Consider the following 21488-nt stretch of genomic DNA (forward strand, 5'->3'; position numbering starts at 1 on the left):
AATATGTGACCCCTTATTGGGAAACAAACAAAGGAAAAACCCAGACTATTGTACTCTGATTAACATTACAGTGACTGAAAGGTTGCAGTGATGGTGGCAGTGTTTCCGACTTGCAGCCAGCCATGCCTCACAAGGTACTGCACGAACCTACAAGACAGCCAACACAGTGAGCATGTTGCACTCGTGAAAGAACTACAACTGGTTGGTGCCTGACCCCTACCATTCAACTTACTGAAACATCAACCACAAAGTAATGCTAATTGGAGTATAGACAGTGAGATTTTTTCAATGTCCTCCCTACAGTCCAGATTTGGCACCATTTCTTCCCCAAGATGCAGGCCTGGCTCATAACTCAGTACTTCAAAACTGATGATGAGCTCAAGGATGCTGTCAAGACCTGGGTGAAGTGCCAGGCAAAACCATTGTTTTATGAGGGGATAAAGAAGCTGGTTTGACGATACAGCAAATGTTTTAATTTAAGTGGTTAAGTATTGGCAACATGTAAATATAGATTGTATATAATAGAATTATATATTTCTTCTTTTTTTAATAGCCGACTGAAGATTGATTTGTGAATATCCCTCATATTACTGCAAACCAGATGGAACAGTTTTGCCATGATAAGTTTTTCCATAGGAATCTTAACAATTCTGAAAGAAAGCTGTCTATGCCAGGTCCCTTGTTTTAACATAAAACTTCTAACATTACTGAAATTCTTCTCTCAGTATCACATCAACCGTCTCATCTCTATCCACTCCCTCTCATCAATCCAAAACATTTTTATCAAGTTTCATTCCTTTGTATAGATTTTAGACATATTTATTCCACATTTTGTGTTCTTTTCTCTGTTTAATACCGGCTTGCTATCTGAGCTCTTAATATTCACCCTGAAATGACATCAGGTTTTACTGAACCCAAAAACAAGCACAACAACTGGCCAACAGCTGACGCTGGACAGTAACACGTCAGTGGTGATGTATCAGAATTGAGTATAAAATGAGCTTTAGTGAGAGAGGGGGTCAGGTCATCCCCGGACTGACTAACAAAGGCCAGCTGGAAGGTATGCCTTCTATGCATAATGGCACTCCACCCCATATGGCTACATGTGTGAAAGATCTCTTGGTGAGGCTCCCGTACTGAGTCACCACGTCTGTCATACTTGACCTCCCACATCCCCAGACCTCAACCTATGTGATTATTGGTTATGGGGTTACATGAGGTCTCAAGCCCACCATGATCATCCAAACTCATTAGTGATGGTAAAAGACAAATCCGACGGAAATTTCTCACCATACCTACTGATATGCTGTACAGTGCTGGTCGCAATACCATTCCTCAACTACAGGTATTGTTGATGAATGATGGTCGACTTGTTGAGCATTTGTTATACAGAACAGTCTCTTCACTAAAAATCAGTTGTTTTGCTAAGTATTGTGCTTTTATTTAATTGGATGGATAAAAAATATCTACTCAAATTACAGCAGCAAAACACACACATAAAAGATGGTTGTGACTGGCCAGCTTTCGGAGGCAGTGTCTCCTCTTTCAGGCAGAAGGGTTAAAGGGGCAGGAAGACGGGTGAAGGGAAAGGGCTGGAGATGCTTAGGAAAAAGGGTAGATTTTGGCAAAGTCACCCAGAACTGCAGGTCAGGGGAGACTTACTGGACGGAATGAGAAGATAAGTCCCTCTTCCTTCCCATTCAACCTTTCTGCCTGAAGAAGGAGCCACTGGCTATGAAGGGTTGCCAGTTACAACCATCTATTATGTGTGTGTTCTGCTGCTACTTGGAGAGTATATTTTTTATCTATCCAATTAAATAATTTTGTCAATAATTGATTGTTTTTGTTGTTAGAAGTATTGCTTATGTATCACATGAAGTGCCATCTGTTGGTCACTTTGTGCACTTTTTTTCGGTTTCAATAAAAACCATGTCATTTCAAACATGTGCATCAATTTTTATCTCTCTATCTACATTATTCTGTGAAGTACTGAACTTTCAAATGGTAATGGGCTTTTCGATCAGCCTGTATGTTTCATACAGCCTTGCATATTTCTAAAGCTTTTCATTTCTCCTCTAGCCATCTCTGCTTTGTCATTTTGCTCTTTCAGTCAATCTCAAATTTTTGATGTGTATTCTCTTCTGCCAAATTCACTTTTATACTTTACCCTCTAAACACTGAAATTTAATTTCTTCTTTTATCATATGATTCCTATTGACCTTGTCTTTTAAATTTCTTCTATTATCATATGATTCCTACTGCCCTTGTCTTTTTTGTCTAATTGTTGTTGCTCTGCCACTTCACTATTTTGTTTCTCAAAGCTATACAATAATCATCTATTTTATTTCTTTTGCCTATTCCAGTCAGTTATTAGCAAATGGTCCCTTCAGAATTCCCAACAACCTCTGGTGATCCAACTTGTCCAGACTATTTCCTTAAATTCCTTGCCCATTTGCAAATGCTTCGGCTTTAATCTGTATTTCATAATTAATAAATTATGACCAGAGTACAAATTTCCTGGACATGCTTCTCAGTTTAAAACAGTTGAAAATCTGTCTTACCATTATATAATCTATGTGAAACCTTCCAGTGTCTCCAGGTCTCTCCCATGTAAACAATATTTTTTTCAAAACTCGTAAACCAAGTGTTTGCAAAGGTTAAAAAATTCTCTGTAGTAAGTTCCGTCACATGGCTTTCCCTATCATTTCTTTCCCCCAAATCTCCCTTAATGTACTAAATATCTACACTTCTGTATAAAAACAAGTCATCATTTAATTTTCTTACCAAAAACCTTGCAAAGTACTTGCATGACTTATTTCAAACTTTTTTTAGCACCCTTCACTATACTCACCATCATCAAACTTTTACACAATACACTAATAAACAGCCAGACTGACACAGGCTACATATTTTTCTAATGGTCAGTGCAAAAATTTTCTGTTAAATATGACTGCTAGAAAGAAAATGCTTCTATGTGACTCTGTGGTTTAATTTTCTTTCTCACAGTCAGTTTCAGCTACAATAGCAGGGTATGTAAATCACTGAACAAATTGTTTTCCCATATATATTCTTCCTCCCAACATACAACTTCAAACAAAAATTGTATACTCAAAAGTGCTCGTATGTTCTCTTCCCCACTGTGGGTTTTACAGAAAAAAGGGACGTTGTATTTGTGGCTTATTGGCTCCTAATTAGAATGTAATGAGAGAATCTGAATTGTCCTAAATGTTGTAATCATACCCATTCACAGATTAATACTATGTGAATATTTTCACTGAAGCCACTATCCTATGTAATTCCCAATCATATTTAGCAATTACTAAACACTGCCAGGTTAGTATCTTATATTTCGTCCTACATATATTTCAATATCACTGTGGAGCTAGTAAGCATATGTAACTGCACTATTGTGGTGGGTCTTGCCTTTGTGTCTATCTCTGCTATAATGGAGCCACTATGCTGTTCCTAGAAGTGCAACCACGTTCCCCCTGCTCCTTGCTTCACCCAATATTCCATTACGAGATAGCTGAAATCGTAACTCAGTATGTAACAGCAAATTAAAATGTGATGATCACGGGACTGGTCGAGTTCAGGGAGAGTAAGGACTAAGCAGTACGAGTTTGTCATGTGGTCAGGGCTTGGTAGTGGGAATCCAGGGCAGATGATAAATGAGAACAGGCAATTAGCTCAAATAAACAGCATATATTTCAATATATAGAATACATGGGGTGCATCTAGGGTAGGAAGTTACTAGGCGTAGTCCAGTCAGGACATCAAACAAACTGAAGAACAGGCCAACGGGAGAGGTGGTGATTCATGTTAAATTCTGCTGGTGGCTGGTCATGGAGCACAGAGCCATTGGCTCTGCCTCCCAAGAAAGACATCTGTTCTTATTGAGATCTAGATCACAAGAGAGAGAAGCAAATATGTTCTCCGTGTTCTGCTCTCCAGAACCCTCCAGTAGCCACAAATGTGACCTGCACCCCATGCTTGCTATTGGCTAAACCAATGGTTTGAATTCAACAGCATCTTCAGAAGAGGGCAGCAGGCGTCTCTTGTCAGCAGCTTTAACAGGACAGAGCTGTCTCAAGGCAGGAAGTTTGGGCCACATTGTCACATGTGAAGTTATTCTGGGAGAAAACTTGTAAAGTAAAACTGGTAACCAAGATCGCAAGAATTCTTTTTATTCCATGATTACCAGTTTCGGCGAAACTAAAGCCGCCATCATCGGATCTTAGGACACATACAGGTTACAACATCAAGGCAAACAATGGTGATATTAATAGTTGCCTATAACACGCAGGCCTTACAAAAATGCTGTAAGTAGCACATAGGTGTCCAAGAGAGATGACATTATAAATGTTAAGTGTCTCCATCACATACAAGCGCAAGATAGGTACTCCATTTTTGAAACCAGTTCCTGAAAATACTCGTTGACTGGCTGCCAACCTGTACAGAATCAGAGTAGAGAAAGGCCATGAGCTCTGTGATAAATCTGAGCCAGTAGCAGTAAGTACACTGCTTTAGAATCACAAGAGAAGGAGGTTTAATTGGATAATCCCTACAGACATGGGAAGACACCAACTAGATTAAATCACGGTGAGACAGAGATTCCAAAATCTGGTACTGGAAGTAAAACATACCCAGCAGTAGATGTAAACTTGTATCATAATTTAATTATGATTAAGAGTAGGCTGGAGTTTAAAAGAATCATCGGGAAGCGTGAACATGACAATAAGTGGGAAAATAAAGTACTCAGGAATGCTAATGCTGTATGAAGTTCTCTGAAGCTGTAGATACTGCAAGAATATATACCACAGCAGGCAGTTAAGTTGAAGAGGAATGGACATCTCCAACAAGAGCAATCACAGAGGTTGGACACGTAGATTTTGTTTTGTTTGGGTTTAGGGTGTAAAAACAACTGGGGTCATATGCGCCCAAGTCAAAAATGTAGAACACGAAGACAGAAAGGAGTTAAAAAATGACTATACACCAACCCCAAGTGATGTAAGTAAAGACAGCTAAAAAAAGGGACGTGGGCTATAAAAGACACCATATGGAAATTGTGGTACAGAACTAAAAATTAAATGGCCTTTGCCATATTGCTATGACAGATAAAAAGTAAAACACAGTCGACAGCCTGTGGGTCGTTTGTTAAAATGGCCGATAACTCAGACGGCAAACCAAAATGGGAGCGTAAACAGTTGAAACATGGGCATTCCGTCAGGAATGGCAGACTGTTAAAACTTGGGTGTAATGTGTACAAAGTGATGGGGGAGCGCCACTTAACACATGGTGATGGCTAGAAAGGCAGTGCCCTATACACCACCTAGTTAAAATGACCTCCTCCCAGCGGGAGGGGCGAGAGAAGGTCATCCAAGCCGCTGGGAGAGGCTTTATAATCTGGAGCTTATTCCCATGAAGGAAGGACCAATAGCAATGCCAAAGTGACACCACCTCCTGACAAATGGCAACACAGGGGTCATTTGAGGGAATATAGGAACTAGTGGGCTGAGGTATGAGGACTGCACCCGTGGCAGCACCCTTGTTTCCTGGCAGAACGACATGACCAGTAACCCACATAAATATCACAGTGGCTCCATCAAGAGTGAGCAAGTGACAGTCTTCCTGGACCCACTGCACTAAGAAATGGGCGGTGTACAGTGCACAGAGACTTTGAAGAGTGCCGAGAGAGTCTGAGCAGAGGACATAATTGAAAAGCACGTGTCACCAGATGTAGTCCATGGCCTGTTGTTCGCAAAGAGCTCAGCTGTAAATACTGAGCAGTGCGCCTGAAGCCAATACTGAAAAACATCGGTGCCACCGATGAAGGCATACCCAAAACCACAGTCAGTCCGAGAGCCATCAGTGTACAATAAGGTACCATCACAAAATTTAATGCGAAGGTCATGAAACTGAAGGCAACAGAGTAATGTCTTTACGAAGCAAATGAAGATCAAGGTGAAAACAAGTCGCCACATGAAGCCAAGGTGGTGAACGGTTCACGACGTTATTTGGTTTGTAGCGCTCTCAACTGCACAATCATCAGTGCCCGTACAAAGTCCCGATTTTTACACAGTCCATTTCCTTTTCACAATCGAATCTAGTCACTCTCACAAATGATGATGATGATGATGATGATGAAATGATGAGGACAACACAAACACCCAGTCACCGGGCAGTGAAAATCCCCAACCCAGCTGGGAATCGAACCCGGGACCCCTTGACCCAGAGGCAGCAATGCTAGCCCCTAGACCATGAGCTGTGGACGGTGAAGGGTTCACACCCTCCGTGAAAGTTGCAGGTAGTGTGAAGTTAAGCTGCTGGAGCAAGAGCCGAAAGCATATTCCAGGAGGTAACAGAAAAGAGGGATGTGCCCCATACTGGCAATCAAAGGAGTAATCAAAGGAGGCATAGGATGGGTGGCCACATATGGCAGACAAATGGCATGGGTATCTGCTGAGGAGAAAGTCACAGCCGTAGGACAGCAGTTGTTCAGCAGCTGCTGCATACTGACTCTCAACTGGCGTAGTGTAAAAGGTGCCAGTAACCAAACAGATGCCACTATGGTGGACAGTGTTGTGATGGTGTAAGAGGCACGGATGTGCAGACCCATAAAAAAGCACCCATAGTCTAGTTTCGAACTGATGAGGGACTAGTACAAATGGAGGACAGTGATTCGATCTACATCCCATGAAGTACCAGTGAGGACACTTAAGATACTGTGGGATGGCGTACAGTGGGCTGCCAGGTAAGACAAGTGACAGGACCAAGAGAGATTGTTATCAAGCATGAGCCCCAGGAATTTCATAGTTTCAACGAACTGGAGAGCAACAGGCCCTAGATGCAAAGATGGTGGGAGAAAGAAGTCGTGCAGCCAGAAATTCATACAGACAGTTTTGTCAGTGGAAAAATGAAAACCATTGTTGATGCTCCAGGAGTAAAGACGATCAAGACATCGCTGAAGGCACCGTTTAGTGAGACAGGTCCATGGAGAACTGCAACAGCTGGTAAAATCATCAACAAAAGGGAACCGGAGATACTCGGCAGGAGACAGGTCATTATAGGGTTAACGGTAATAGTAAAGAGGACGACACTCAAGACGGAACACTGAGGCACACCGTTTGTCTGAATAAAGGTGTCCCACAAGGCAGAACCCACACGCCCCTTGAATACTCAGTCTCATAAAAATTCCTGAAGGGTACGGGGTAGGTGGCCACGGAAGCCCCATATGTAGAGGATGCCAGTTTTCCAGCAGGTGTCACAAGCCTTCTCCAAATTAAAAAACATGGCCACAGCCTGGGATTTCCACAGGAAAAAATTCATGGCATGGGTGGACAAAGTGGCGAGGTGGTCAAGTGCAGAACGGCACACTCAAATACCACATTGTGCAGTGGTTAGTAAATTGAAAGACTCAAGTCACCATAACAGCCGGGCATGAATCATACATTCCATCACCTTGCAAACACAACTGGTGAGAGAGATGGGGCTGTAGCTAGAAGAAAGGTGGTTGTCCTTAACGGACAGGTATGACAGTGGCTTCATGCCAGCATCCAGGAAACATGCCCTCTGCCCAGATGAGGTTGTAAATGCATCTGGCGGTGGGGCGGAGGATCAGGATTAAATGAGTGCACGATCTAGCTCCCTCACAGTAAAGGCGGCATTGTTCACTCACAATTCTGAGAAGAGAAGGGTATCACCTGAGCCTCTTCTGCTTATTTACAACGGTTGGTTGGTTGGTTGATTGGGGTTGAAGGGACCAAACAGCAAGGTCATCAGTCCCTTGTTTCAAAGGTGGTCCATTCGAACGGATTTACATCTCAAACGAGTCATAACGATAAAAGGTAAAAGACTAAAAAAAAAAAAACATTGTAAAAGTGCAGTCGTGTTTCCAATGGTGAAAACAAAAGAAGTGAAGTCAGTAATTGGGCAACCCCAAGGCTACGCAAGAGGCAGGAAATGTCTCACCCCTGAAGCAGTACAGGCAAGACCACCTGCTATTCAAAAGCATTCAACTGCTAGAATGTAAAAGTGCGTATTGGAAAAAGAGACTAACCAAATCTAAATAGTGATAAAAACAGAGTAAAAAGGAGAGAAAAGAGGATCTTGGCCAGAGAAGGGAGTCAGGAATTTCCAAACACAGCTTATAGTGGGAGACACCCCAACCCTCACCGCCCTGCCCCTACTCCAGAGGGAGATTAAAAACCTTAGAACTGAAAATAAAAACCACTTTCACAGAGGAAACTTAGAACCAGTTCAATCATCCGGGAATCGTCTGCCAATACTAAAGGTAAAGTGCGGGAAAGTCTATACTTAGTATGCAGAGCCAAAAGAAGGGGGCATTTCACCAAAATGTGGGGGTACTGACTGGAAGACTCCACAACCACAAATTGGGGGTGGCTCATTACGCAAAAGAAAATCATGGGTCAGCCTGGTATGGCTGATGAGGAGACAACACAGGGTGGTCGAGTGCTTTCGGGAGAGGCACAAGGAAGAACGCCATGGGACAGGTGTCACCTTAATCACATGAAGTTTATTAGACAGGGAGGTAGCCTCCCAAGAGTTGGCCCATGATTGTGCAAAGTGGAATTTGATGTGAAGCCATAAATCCACCACAGGAGGGGTTACAGAGAAAGGGAGGGGGGGGGGGGGTAAGTGACTGCTCCCCCAGCCAAACGATCAGCAAGCTTATTACCTGGGATACCCACATGGCCAGGGGCCCAAAGGAAGTCAACGGAACAAGCAGCATGGTGAAGATCAGCGAGACTGTCAAGGATGGCTGAGACCAAGGGATGGCGGGAAAAACACCGGTCAATAGCTTGAAGGCCACTCATTGAGTCTGCACATAACAAAACGTGGTTGAGTTGGGGCTGTGTAATATAGGTAAGGGCCTGGGAAATTGCCATTAATTCCGCAGTAAACATCCCACATGTAGTTGGCAGGAGATGATTTTCCATGCCAACAGAGGATGTGAAGGCCTATCCCACACGATCAGCAGATTTAGAGCCATCGGTGTAGAAAATAACAGCATCCCGAAACTCCCATAAAATTCGGAAAAAACAAGGCCAAGGAACTAACCAAGGGATGCGAGGGGTGGGGGGGTGTATGTGGGAGACAGGACAAAGAAGGAAGCGGAAAGTCATGGCGAAGAGACGCAAGGCGGAGCCCAACCGGTAAACCCGCCCGAGATCGGGAATCAGGTGGGGGACGTCCTTGGTCTGGGACCAGGATAGAATAGGAAGGATGAGTGGGAGAGGAATGAACAGCAACTGCATAAGAAACCAGAAGCTGGGACCGCCGAAGAGAAAGAAGGGGATCCTAGCTTCAACCAGGAGACTCTCAACAGGGCTAGTAGGGAAGGAACCGGTAGCCAAACGGATACCACAATGGTGGACCGGATCCAGGAGGCGCAGTGTGGAAGGAGCAGCTGAACCATAAACTTGACAACCATAGTCCAAGCGAGACAGCACTAAAGCCCGATAAAGGCGGAAAAGGCTGGAGTGGTCAGCACCCCAAGAGGTGTGGGCAAGGAAACGAAGGACATTGAGTTTATGGAAACATCCTACCTTCAGAAGTCTGATATGAGGCAGCCAAGTGAGCTTGTTGTCGAAAAGAAGACCCAGGAAACGAAACTGTGGGACCACAGGTAATTGTTGTGGATTGAGGTAGAGCCCCGGATCAGGGTGGACCATAGTACGGTGACAGAAGTGGACCACCCAAGGTTTTAAAGGAGATAATTGAAACTAGTGTGAGGGGGTCCATGCATAGGCATGCCATATAGTTCCTCGGAGCTGCCGCTCTGCAGAGGCCATCGAAGAAGAACTAACCCAAATGCAGAAATCATCCACATACAGAGCAGGGGTGACCAAAGGACTGACAGACGCCACTAGTCCATCTATAGAAGTACACTCAATACGGAACACTGTGGGATGCCACTCTCCTGGCTCCGTGGAGAACTAAAAACAGTACCAACCCGAATCCTGAATGACTGATGGGACAGGAACTGGTGGATAAAAATCGCGAGTGGGCCCCGAAGACCACACTCATGAAATGTAAGAAAGATGTGATGGGGCCAAGCAGTGTCATAGGTCTCGCGAAGGTCGAAAAATACTGTAACCAAATGGTGGAGCTGGGAAAAAGCCTGCCAAACTGTGTATTCCAAGAGAAGTAAATGATCAATCGGAGACCGTCCCTCTCGGAAGCCACAATGGTAAGGGGACAATAGATCCTGAGATTCAAGGACCCAATTGAGCTGACGGGCTACCATCCGTTCAAGTAACTTGCAAACAACATTTGCCAGACTAATTGGCTGATAGCTTTCAACAAACAGGGGGTTCTTACCAGGTTTAAGGATGGGAACCACGATGTTATCCCTCCATTGAGATGGGAAGTCACCCTGGAGCCAAATACAGTTAAACACCTGGAGAAGATGTTGTCATTGTGGAGCACTGAGATGTTGAAGCAATTGGTTATGAATGGAGTCTGGGCCAGGGGTCGTATCATGACAAGAAGAAAGTGCGGAAAGAAGTTCCCATTCAGTAAAAGGTTCGTTGTAAGACTTTTGACTGACAAGGGGTAAAACATAAGACGGAAGCTTCGGCCCGCTATTTCTGGTGAAGGAAAGCAGCCGGATAGGAAGTTGTTGCTGATGTTGTTGCAAAATGGGTCCCAACATGTTCCACAAGAACCAAAGGGTCTGTGCAAGGGCCACCCAGGAGGGCAAGGCCCGGGAGGGTAGATGGCTGATGGCAACCTTGGAGAGAGTGAAGCATAGCCTATAACCGTGACATAAGGACAGTAGAACCAAGGGAAGAAACAAAGCGATCCCAACACATCCGTTTGCTCCATTTGATTAAGTAACGGGCTTTGGCACGATGGTGTTTTAAGGTAATAAGATTGACAGCGTGTGGGTGCCTCTTAAGGTGTTGTAAAGCTTGACGGCGATCACGGATGGCAATAGCAATGGCCGGACTCCACCATGGGACTTGTCGGCGGCAAAATGAACTGGATGAGCATGGGATACCAAGGCCAGCGGCGCGAACAATTGCACCAGACACATCATGGAGGATGTCATCAATACAACCTGACAAAAAGGGAGACAGAACAACCTGTGCAGTGTATAGAGAATAATTGGCACGTTGGAAAGACCAACAAGGTAACCTGTCCCTCGGGGAGTGGGAAGGGAGCGAGAGAATCAACAGGAAGTGGTCACTATTGCAAAGGTCATCATGTGGCAACCTGTGGAATGAAGGCAGGAGGGAGGGAGAAGAAAGAGAAAGATCAATGGCAGAAAAGGTACCATGACCAGCACTGAAATGAGTAGGAGAGCCATCATTAAGAAGGCACAAGTCATTGTCTGCAAGAAACTGGTATATGAGAAGACCCTGACTACACAGAAATGCACTGCCCCACAAGGGTGATGAGCATTAAAATCCCCAAGGAGGCGGAAGGGAGGAGGAGGTTGCTGAAGAAGGGCAGTTAAGGCATCAGGCGTAAGAGTCCTGTCAGGAGGACCCTAACAGCAACCGCTTCCAATGTAGTTTGAAGAGGAATCCAAGTGCTAGCAACGTTCATAGGAACCAATGTACAAACGCCACCAGAGGCCTGCAGGGGGGCAACCCAATTTCGACAGAAAGCATGGAACCCATGGAGCGTCGGTGAGTGATCATCAGTAAAATGAAATTCCTGTAGAACCACAGAAGCTGCATAGTAAAACGAAATATGGGATTTCAACTCCAGAAGGTGACGATAGTATCCATTAAAATTCCATTGGATAACCACAGAACGATGATTCAAATGGGGGGTGAACAGGCTAAAGCCAGTTATGCCGCCGGGTCACCATCCGTCACCGACAAAGATGGGGTGACATCCATGAACAACAAGTCAGAGTCAGGTTGTGAAGGTGGGGACGGGACCTCTGGTGGCACCAAAGGCTCCTTGTCCCAGGACTTATGTTTCTTCTTCTTTTCTGTTTGAGACCAAGGAAGGCTGTGCAGCAAAAAGGAGCCAGCTGCAGCAAGATCTGGAACACAAAGAGAACGGGCGACCTGGGGACCCACAAACCGTGGTTGTCATGTGGCAGCAGACCTTTGGCCTGGAAGATGCTGGGAAGGGGGATCCGGGGAGGGGCACCCCTGACTGGCAGACGCCAAAGAAGTGGGACACTTCTCCAGCTGGGGAGGGGGAACGGTGCCCAGAGGTAATGGTGTGGGAGCCGCAGGGGAGGGGGGGAGGAGAGGGGTTTGGGACTGGGGTAAGGAGGGGGGAGAAAGGGGTGAAGATGTAACTAAAGCATAGCTAGACGTCATGGACACAGGATGAAGACGTGCATACTTCTTATGAGACTCAGTGTAGGTTAGACGATCAAGGGATTTATACTCCTGTATCTTCTTTTCTTTCTTATAAGTTGGGCAATCCGATGAACGTGGAAAATGATTGCCATGACAATTGACACACACAGGAGAGGGAACACAGGAGCTCCCCTCATGGAGTGGACATCTACAGTTACCACAGAGAGGGGCCTGCGAACAGCGGGAAAACGTGTGGCCAAAACACAAGCACTTAAAACATCTCATAGGTGGTGGGATGTGCGGCTTCACATCACATCTATAAACCATAATCTTGACCTTCTCAGGGAGGGTATCCCCTTCAAAGGCCAGGATAAAGGCACCAGTACCAATGTGATTATCCTTCGGACCCTTCTGAACACGCCGAACAAACTGAATACCCCGCCACCCGAGATTGTCCCTAAGTTCCTCATCAGTTTAAAGGATGAGGTCCCCGTGAAAAATTACACCTTGAACCATATTCAAAGACTGGTAGGGGGGTAATGGACACAGGAATTGTGTCAAGATGGTTACAGGCACGAAGGGCCACAGACTGGGCAGCTGAAGCAGTTTTGATCAACAATGAACCTGACCGCATCTTGCTCAGAGAGTCCACTTCACCAAATTTGTCTTCAATGCCTTCCACAAAAAATAAAGTTTGGTATTGGTGAAAGTATCCCCATCTGTCCTGGTGCAAACCAGATAGCGGAGGAAAGGTGTCGTCCCTTGCTGACGAGCCTGACCCTCCTCCTAGGGGGTAGCCACGGAAGGGAAGGCCGAAGGGGCAGAAAAAGCAGCACTAAAAGAATCATTTCCAAGCAAAGAGACAGCCATAGAAGAGCAGCCAGATTTCTGGATCCATATGAACTTCATTTGCATAGCGTCTGCCCTGATACCATCCACTCTGATCAGGGGCTCTCCCCACGGGCGCCACCCAACCACAGCAAGGGCCATCTGGCACAGCGGCCATTGCCGGGATTTTCGATGGTCCAGGACGACAAGTAACCACTCCTAGGCTTACATGAGGTCACAGCTCAGGTATCAGAAGTGTGATCCTTGTGTTTTCAGGGGGCTCAACCAAAAGGGTAGATAGCAACCCCACCACACGGGCTGGCTACTGTGTTGGCTATGCACCCTAGCATCAGACAACAACGTGAAGGAAAAGGTGAAAGGAACAAGGAGGGCACATGTCGGAGACATTAGGTAAGGTGCTTTCCCCAAATGGCTCTCGTTACGGATCAGAAATTTAGTAATGAAGGTCGAACTCCTGAGGGGGACCAGAGAATGCCAAAAGGATGAGGTAATTACACAACAAAACCAAATTGCAAAGCCAACATAACCAGGAGGATAGTGGGGCCAACATAAAGAAGCACACCAAGAGAGGGAGAGGAGAGGGTGAAGGGGAAGGAGCAAGGACAGGAAAGGAGGGAAGGGAAAGGAAATGCTGCACGGGAAAGAAGGGAGGCTACAATACCTCGTGGACCCGTGCTCGCCACACACGTACACGTGAAAGGACCATGAGCCCCCTGGGGTGGGGGGCATGAAAGGGATGCAGTGGTTGAGAAAGGAGTGAGACAGTGTTGTAGCCTATCCCCAATGTTATTCAATCTGTATACTGAACAAGCAGTAAAAGAAACAAAAGAAAAATTTGGAGCAAGAATTACAATCCATGGAGAAGAAATAAAAATGATGAGGTTTGCTGATGTCTTAATTCTGTCACAGGCAGCAAAGCGTTTCTGAAGAAGAGAAATTTGTTAACATCAATTATAGATTTAAGTGTCAGGAAGTCTTTTCTGAAAGTACTTGTATGGAGTGTAGCCATGTACAGAAGTGAAACATGGTCGATAAATAGTTTAGGCAAGAAGAGAATAGAAGCTTTCGAAATGTGGTGCTACATACGAGTCATGAAGATTAGACAGGTAGATCACATAACTAATAAGGAGGTACTGAACAGAACTGGGGAGAAGAGGAATTTGTGGCATAACTTGACTAGGAGAAGGAATTGGTTGGTAGGACACATTCTGAGGCATTAAGGGATCACCAATTTAGATTTGGAGGGAAGCGTGGAGGGTAAAAACCGTAGAGGGAGACCAAGAAATGAATACACTAAGCAGGTTCAGAAGGGTGTAGGTTACAGTAAGTTACTTAGAGAAGAAGCAGCTTGCACAGGATAGAATAGCGTGGAGAACTGCATGAAACCAGTCTCAGGACTAAAGACCACAACAACAATGACAAATGATTTGTCATTTTATATAAATTCTCACTCCATTCTGTACACCGATGAAACCACGTTTTCACTATCAGTGGAGACTTTCACACTCTTCGAACTATGACTAAAGACACCCTATCAGAAGTATCAATCTGGTTTCATGCTAATGGATTCCTGCTCAATGAGAGTAAAACTTAACAAATTGTATTTAGTTTGAGTGATCTCGCAGTTGAAGATTGTTTCAGCAGTGTAACTTTTTAGATATTATCACTGATAGTAAATTGTCCTACAATCCACACTATGAGTACGTTAGGGCAAGGTTTTCTACAGTTGTGTTCCTGTTAAAAAAATTTAAAAAATTGTTTATCTTTGATTTACATAAGAACAGCCTAGTTTGCTATTTTTCACAGCATTATATTGTATGGGCTTTTACGTTCAGGATATTTGGTGCTTCAAAAGTTATTAGGATTATTACAAACTTAGAAAAACTTGCCCACTGCAAACTATTGTTTACTGACCTAGAAATATTAATTGTAATAAACATCTACATTTACACCTTTCTATTGCTTACAAAGAATAGCTTATCAGAACACCAACTTTAACAGGATTTGAACTTTCATGGCACAAGAACTAAAAGACATATTGACAGTCCTTACTGTAGATTATCTAAATCATTGAACAGCTATGAAGCGATGGGTATGAAAATGTGCAACAAACTGCCTAAAGAATGGGTAGAAGCTCCATTTAGATTATTTAAGCACAGTCTGTACAGTTGGTTATTAATTAATCCTCTTTACTCAGTTAATAAATTTAATGAAGCAAGATGTTTTGTTCAAATTTTTTAGCTCAAAGATTGTACTTTATTGGCAATTTGTTGAAATTTATTGTAGTTTTTGTTTTTATGAACTAATCCGTTTTGTACATTTATATACACTTGTACCTTGACGTTGTCTATTGCTGTAACTGTTGAACGACGGTAAAATCTAATTTAGTTATTTTTATTTTACACACAGGCCCTTTTGAGTTCGAAAGGGATACAACAATTTGTCTTTCGCACAATTTTAATATACATAAGATTTTGGTATTTGTGTCTATATTTTTTTTCCGCGAGAGAAATATCTGTCACCACACTTGTGTTGTACATATTGTGATTGGGTTTTATTCATCTCATAACGTACATTTTCAATCCATTTGGTTTACAACTTAATAACTGTATTTGCAAATAGAGGAAATATGCTACGCAATAGCCAATAAACTTAACAGAAACACCGTATCAATTTATCTAAGCAAATGAACCGTTACAACTTCATACCGAACACGCCTTACCTATTCTTGAAACGAACCATGCTTGTATGTTAGAGGTGGCAAAAAATAACGTAACTGATAGAAATAACCGGTTACTGAGAAGTAACGGTTACTGCGATAACCGTTCCTCTGATTCTGGCAGTTATTTCAATAACTGTTTAGTGTCAACAGTGCCTCGCGCCATCTGTTGACCGAAGATCGTACTGCGCATTTGGAGGCGTTCTATAGACCATGGGAATAACTGTGAGACTGCGCGCCATCTGTTGATAAGAACTGTGTACTATTTCGTGGGCCTTCGTTGCTTTTAGCATAAACAATTAAATAAAGTTAATGTCCGAGCCGTGGCTGATAGGAGCTGCAGTACAGGCATTAAAAAGTACGGTCGTTCCCTTAAGCCACCGCCTTACGTGTTAATTTAGCTTGGACGGGTAGTACAAGGAAAGTTACTAAGGAATTCGAGCGACTATGGAAATAACTGTCAGAGCCGGTATTCTCCTCTGGCAGTTATCGTTATTGGCTCGTAGTTCTAGTTCTCTGGTAGTTATCGGGCTAGCACCACAGATAACCTGGAAGCTGGTAACGGAATAACTGTGTGTCTAGACGTTCCTGACTCGGTGACTCCAGTTAAAGGTCGTAGTTCCAGGTGATATTTCCAGAGAGGATAGTAACTGGAGCGAACAAATATTTTCGTACTGCTACGGAAATAGCCGCTGGCCATCACGAATGACAAATAACATGTCAGAAAGTATAACATAATACAGTGGAATATAATAATTATTATCCTCATCATTTGTCAGGAGATTGTCAAAATACGTGAATATATCACAGTAACTGCTAATATTTACAGAATTGGTACACTGACAGAATAAAACACAGTTACGTACTTTTAAAAAAATTTATCGTACACAGAATACCCGATCTTGACTGTTGCAACCAAGTGCTGTCAAAACTGAAATATAGCAGAATTTTTACCTAAGCTGGTCTATCAGTCTCTGTTACGATATTCATCTACAGAGTAGAAGGAGGGGTCACTGGAAGCGTCTGATTCCACCCGTCTGCTTCGACGTAAAGGTGTTGTGGTGTGTGAATGTCATTACGGCGCGGTGTTTATGAGTTGGTTTTTGTGTGTGTGTGAGGGGGGGGGGGGGGGCTGTCGATCTAGGTTGCAGTGCCGGAATTTGCTGGTGGTAAATATATTTTTTTTTTAAGCTGTGATGTTTTGTGTATTTATGAAGTATTGAATGTGATTTAATTTATGTAGGGATGATTGATTTGTGGACTTTTGGGATTGTGGTTTTATTTTTCGCAGTTGTAGGTGTTGGTTTTTTGGCATCAGTAGCTGTGGTGGACCTATATAGGTCATCGGATAATGACCGATTCCCATTTTCATAATTGTGTGTGTTGATGTTTTAGTATCGTCATCTGAGGTTGACCTATGTAGGTCAAGGGAAATGTCTGATTCCAATTTTCGTACTTTTAGTTGTGGGTATTGGTGTTTTGGTATGGTCACCTATAGTTGACCTATATTGTTCAAGGGAAGTGTCCGATTCCTGCAGATTTTTGTTGGTGTAGCAGAATGCTGTATTTTTTTTCTTTTTGTTCTTCATTTTGTGTTTTGGGATCATGGTGTGTTTTTTTTACTAGCTTGTCCTCACCCTAAAACCCCCAACTTCCCGCAGTTGTCCCATTGGTTTGATTGTATTTTTGGTGGGAAATGTTATTGTATTATTTATATGTATCTTCGTGTTTGTTGCCATGTGTATGTAGTGACATCATAGACACACTTAAAATAGACATTTCCGGCATATTGATGATGGGTGGAATCAGACACTTATGCATCAAATAGTCATTCAAACACACTGTAAACCGTGCCTTATCTGAAACCAAGTTTTTAATGGTTGCTGACTTGCTGGCAGCTTATTGAAAATGCATGTTCCTGAATATTGGACCCCTTTTGGACCAAGGTAAGTAATTTTAGGTCTTTATGTAGATTGCTGTTCCCATTTCTAGTACTGATATTATGTATTAAGCTATTGGTTGGAAATACTTGTAACAAATTTCATTAAGGAATAAATATATTAGGAAGCAGTGGTTAGAATACAAAGTTCCTTGAACAGGTTCCTACATGATGAGCTTGAATTGATACCACAAACGATTTTTATTACACGCTTTTACATGCGAAAAACTTTTGCTACGTTTGATGAGTTACCACAGAATATGTTCCCTTATGAAATAATAGAATGAAAAAATGTGGTATGCCCTTCCCAACTGAATTTATTATCGAGTTGTAGTCCCAGAAATGTAACACTGTCAACCTTTTCGATCTGCATGTCTTCATATGTTATAAACATGCTGTCGCTGGAGAAATCGAGCAGTTTGCAAATCTGACATAAAACTTGGATTAGCGTACTCACACTTTCCCCAATAGGACTAGCTTTTACAGCACAGGAGTAAACGAATCTGTCACATTACGTATATTTTTTGTTGTATTACAAGGCTGTACACTTTATCCTATTATGTGAGCAGCACAAGAAATTAAGCTTCGAATTTAACCTACAGTACTCAGTTTACATATTACTTCATACTTAAAAACGCACGTTGTTAACATTTTACTTAAACAGTGCTTTGGCGAAGTTCCGCGTACTTTCTGTCGCAGCTGCGAAGATAATATTTCTAATAGCGACCGATAACCTACAAACATATAATCTGAAACACTAATAATCGTTCTAACATCAACTAAAATGTACCCGGAGTTAATAAGCTGAGGTTATGACACGATTCATACGACATTCCTGCTATTTCACACTACTCGCAGTTATACTGATAACTAAACTGATGGATTCCAACTACGTCGTTATTTAACTGTCGGAGTTATCGGTATTCGCTAGCGAAAAATAACTTGGCAGTTATTAATAACCGTTAACGATAACGGTTATCAAAGAATAACTGGAACTGTGATAACGGTTACTCCAGAATAACCGTTTGGCCCACCTCTATTGTAAGTTGTATGTATATATTGAGTATAGCGGCACACGTCAGTTTACAAACATTACAATCGATTTGAGATCTTGTCGTTATCGACAGTTACATAATCGAGAGAGGAGTTAGTCGAGATGTCCACTACATCGTCGTTATTTAAAGTTACGGAGCATACAGCTTGCGATTCATTTCATTTCATAAAGAAAGTGTGGAGACTGGCGTGTTCCGCTGTTCTTGAAATCGAACTTGAGGGGAATTAAGAACAAAAGCTGGAATTATGAAGTTCTTCGAACGAGTACATTCTCTCTGTAGGCGCGCGATAATGATCGATACCTGTGTAATACCTGTCAAGCAGCTTGTGGCACCTGTTTCAATTAACCAGATGTTATGTAACGATGTTGTAGGGTTTTGTTTCCGAGCGCGTTTGTTTAACCGCAGTAAATAATTTATATTTATGTAGTAAAATGGCCGATCCTACAATTCAGACGCTATGTTGCCACCAACAGAATTCGACTGACAGATCAGTGGCTATTATGTATGAATTTAATACCAATACGTACAATTCAGTCTGTTTATTTTCTTCCTTAATTGGCATCTTTGGAGCAATATATCAGGTATAAACATTAACATTGTCGTCCTAACAGCCGTATGAGATTTTCAAATGTTAAAACTGGCAGAAAACTGTACCTACTTATTGTTTATGACGGTGCCCTTGCAACAATGTTGTCGCACTTCAAATGTGCCATAGGGCCACCTCTTCTTTTTCTTTTTTTATTAACAGGTTCTGAAGTACTTCACAATCATTGAATGACAATCAAACTCAGTCCTCTCTCATTTCTAGTCATGGCATCAAAAAGTTTTTAAAATCGTACATAGTTCTTTTCTGCCAATGTTTTACATATGTTGTAGTAAGATCTTTTTAAAACATTCTGTAATGTATTTTGTACGGTATATGCAAACTTGGCAAGTGTATTTTTAATCACCCACTCCATTTTCATCAATAGTACCCCTTGTTTATGACGTACCATACTTTAATATGCATCCTATGGAATTCATTTTATATACAATAATGTTTAGGAGTTATAAGAACTTAAAGTTAATATATCTGCTTTTGCACATGCAGAATTTTATTTTGCTGCATTAAGTGCCATTCCTTATTAAGTGCAGTTTGTGATTAAAATTGTATATCAAGTGGCAGATAAGATTTACAATTAACACATGTGATGTAGGCACTTGTCTGTATCCAGCAGTACTGTTTTATACAATTTTCTCCAAAATACATATACCTATGAGCAGAAGTTATTATCTATTTAGGCTCAAAATTTTTTGGTGTGCATATTTATGAAAATTTGAATTGGACAAGGCATTTTTCAGAGCTCCTCAAACAATTAAAGTCAGCTACTTTTGACTTCCATATAATTGCTAATCTTGGGCACAAATGAATTAACCTCCTGACATATTTCACTCAGTAATGTTTACGAAATAATTTTCTCTGATAACTCACCATTTAGATCAAAAGTATTAATTGCACAAAAGTGAGCTCTAAGAATAATATTCAATATTCACCCATGGACATAATGAGGTATCCTTGTAGCATACCTCATGATTAATTGCGCTGTCATAATACACGTATTTGCTGATGGAATTATTCATAAATTATCCATCACAATTTGAGAACAGTGAGATCCATACCTACAGCACTAGAGGGGGAAAATTACCTTTACTGTCAATTATTAAAGCTGTCAGTGGCTCAGAAAGGTTTTCAATATGCAGCAACAAAAATCTCTGATTGTTTGCTCAATAAAGTAAAGTACCCGATAGCTATCTAAGCAAATTCTCAATCTAACCTAAAATCATTTCTGCTGGACATCTCCTCCTATTCCCTGGATGAATTTCTATTTAAAAACTGGTAACCCTTAAAAATACTGGTTTTTTTTTAAGTGTACTGGCATGTGTAGGACTAAAAAATGTTTTCATCAATGTTTACATTAATGATGTACTGGAATACACATACTGTAAAGCGACTCGTTCCACATCATTTTGATAAAAGAATAATAGGTAACTAACTAACCACTTTAAAAGTTACAAAAAATTCGTGGATGGTTGGAATTGTTTTAGATGTTGTCTCATGATTATATGCTTAGCAGTTTATCCACAAAAAAATTAATTAATTAATTAATTTAAAAAAACGCCATTGTTGTAAGGTTAAAAGATGCTGTGCTTGCTAATGTAATAATCCAGAGGACATCTACCTCTGATTAGCTGTTGACTTTTTCCATTGTTGCTAGAGTCATAAGAATTCATGTAGGACAAATTAGACTAAAAATAAATTAAAAGAACTTTTTTCTTGTATCAACACAATGAAAGTGACTTTTGGAGGAAAACAAATTTCACAGAGGTTCTTGCGCAGGTTATTAATGTTCATACTCACTCACTCCATTATTTTCTTTTGGAAGTGACAATCCTGCACTGTCTAGTGGTACCCATTGTTCAGCAGTCCGAGGTCATCTTATTTTGCCATCTACTTCTTGGCTCTGCAGAGGGTCTTGCAGCTTCCCTCTCCCTGCCATATTTGTGCTACACTATTTTGCCAGGATCCATTCTGACAACACGGCCTGCCAGTTGTAAATGTCTGAAGACTGATTGGGTATCTTTTTTTTTTTTTTTTT

At 42.1% G+C, this 21488-nt stretch overlaps 2 protein-coding genes across 2 annotated transcripts in view; one reads left to right on the forward strand and one right to left on the reverse strand.

The window, feature by feature from the left end:
* The window catches only part of LOC126474613 (ribonuclease P/MRP protein subunit POP5), a 94628-nt gene extending 78731 nt beyond the window's left edge, over positions 1-15897 (reverse strand). The window contains exon 1 of the mRNA XM_050102093.1: positions 15862-15897. Coding sequence (XP_049958050.1) covers positions 15862-15881 — 20 coding nt within the window. The 5' untranslated portion in view covers positions 15882-15897. The remainder of the gene's footprint in view (positions 1-15861) is intronic.
* A 3068-nt stretch (positions 15898-18965) lies between these two features.
* Positions 18966-21488, forward strand: part of LOC126474630 (G-protein coupled receptor 143-like) — a 130344-nt gene continuing 127821 nt past the window's right edge. The window contains exon 1 of the mRNA XM_050102112.1: positions 18966-19433. Coding sequence (XP_049958069.1) covers positions 19284-19433 — 150 coding nt within the window. The 5' untranslated portion in view covers positions 18966-19283. The remainder of the gene's footprint in view (positions 19434-21488) is intronic.

The sequence above is a fragment of the Schistocerca serialis genome, chromosome 1 (assembly GCF_023864345.2).
Source record: "Schistocerca serialis cubense isolate TAMUIC-IGC-003099 chromosome 1, iqSchSeri2.2, whole genome shotgun sequence".
Taxonomy (NCBI): Eukaryota; Metazoa; Arthropoda; class Insecta; order Orthoptera; family Acrididae; genus Schistocerca; species Schistocerca serialis.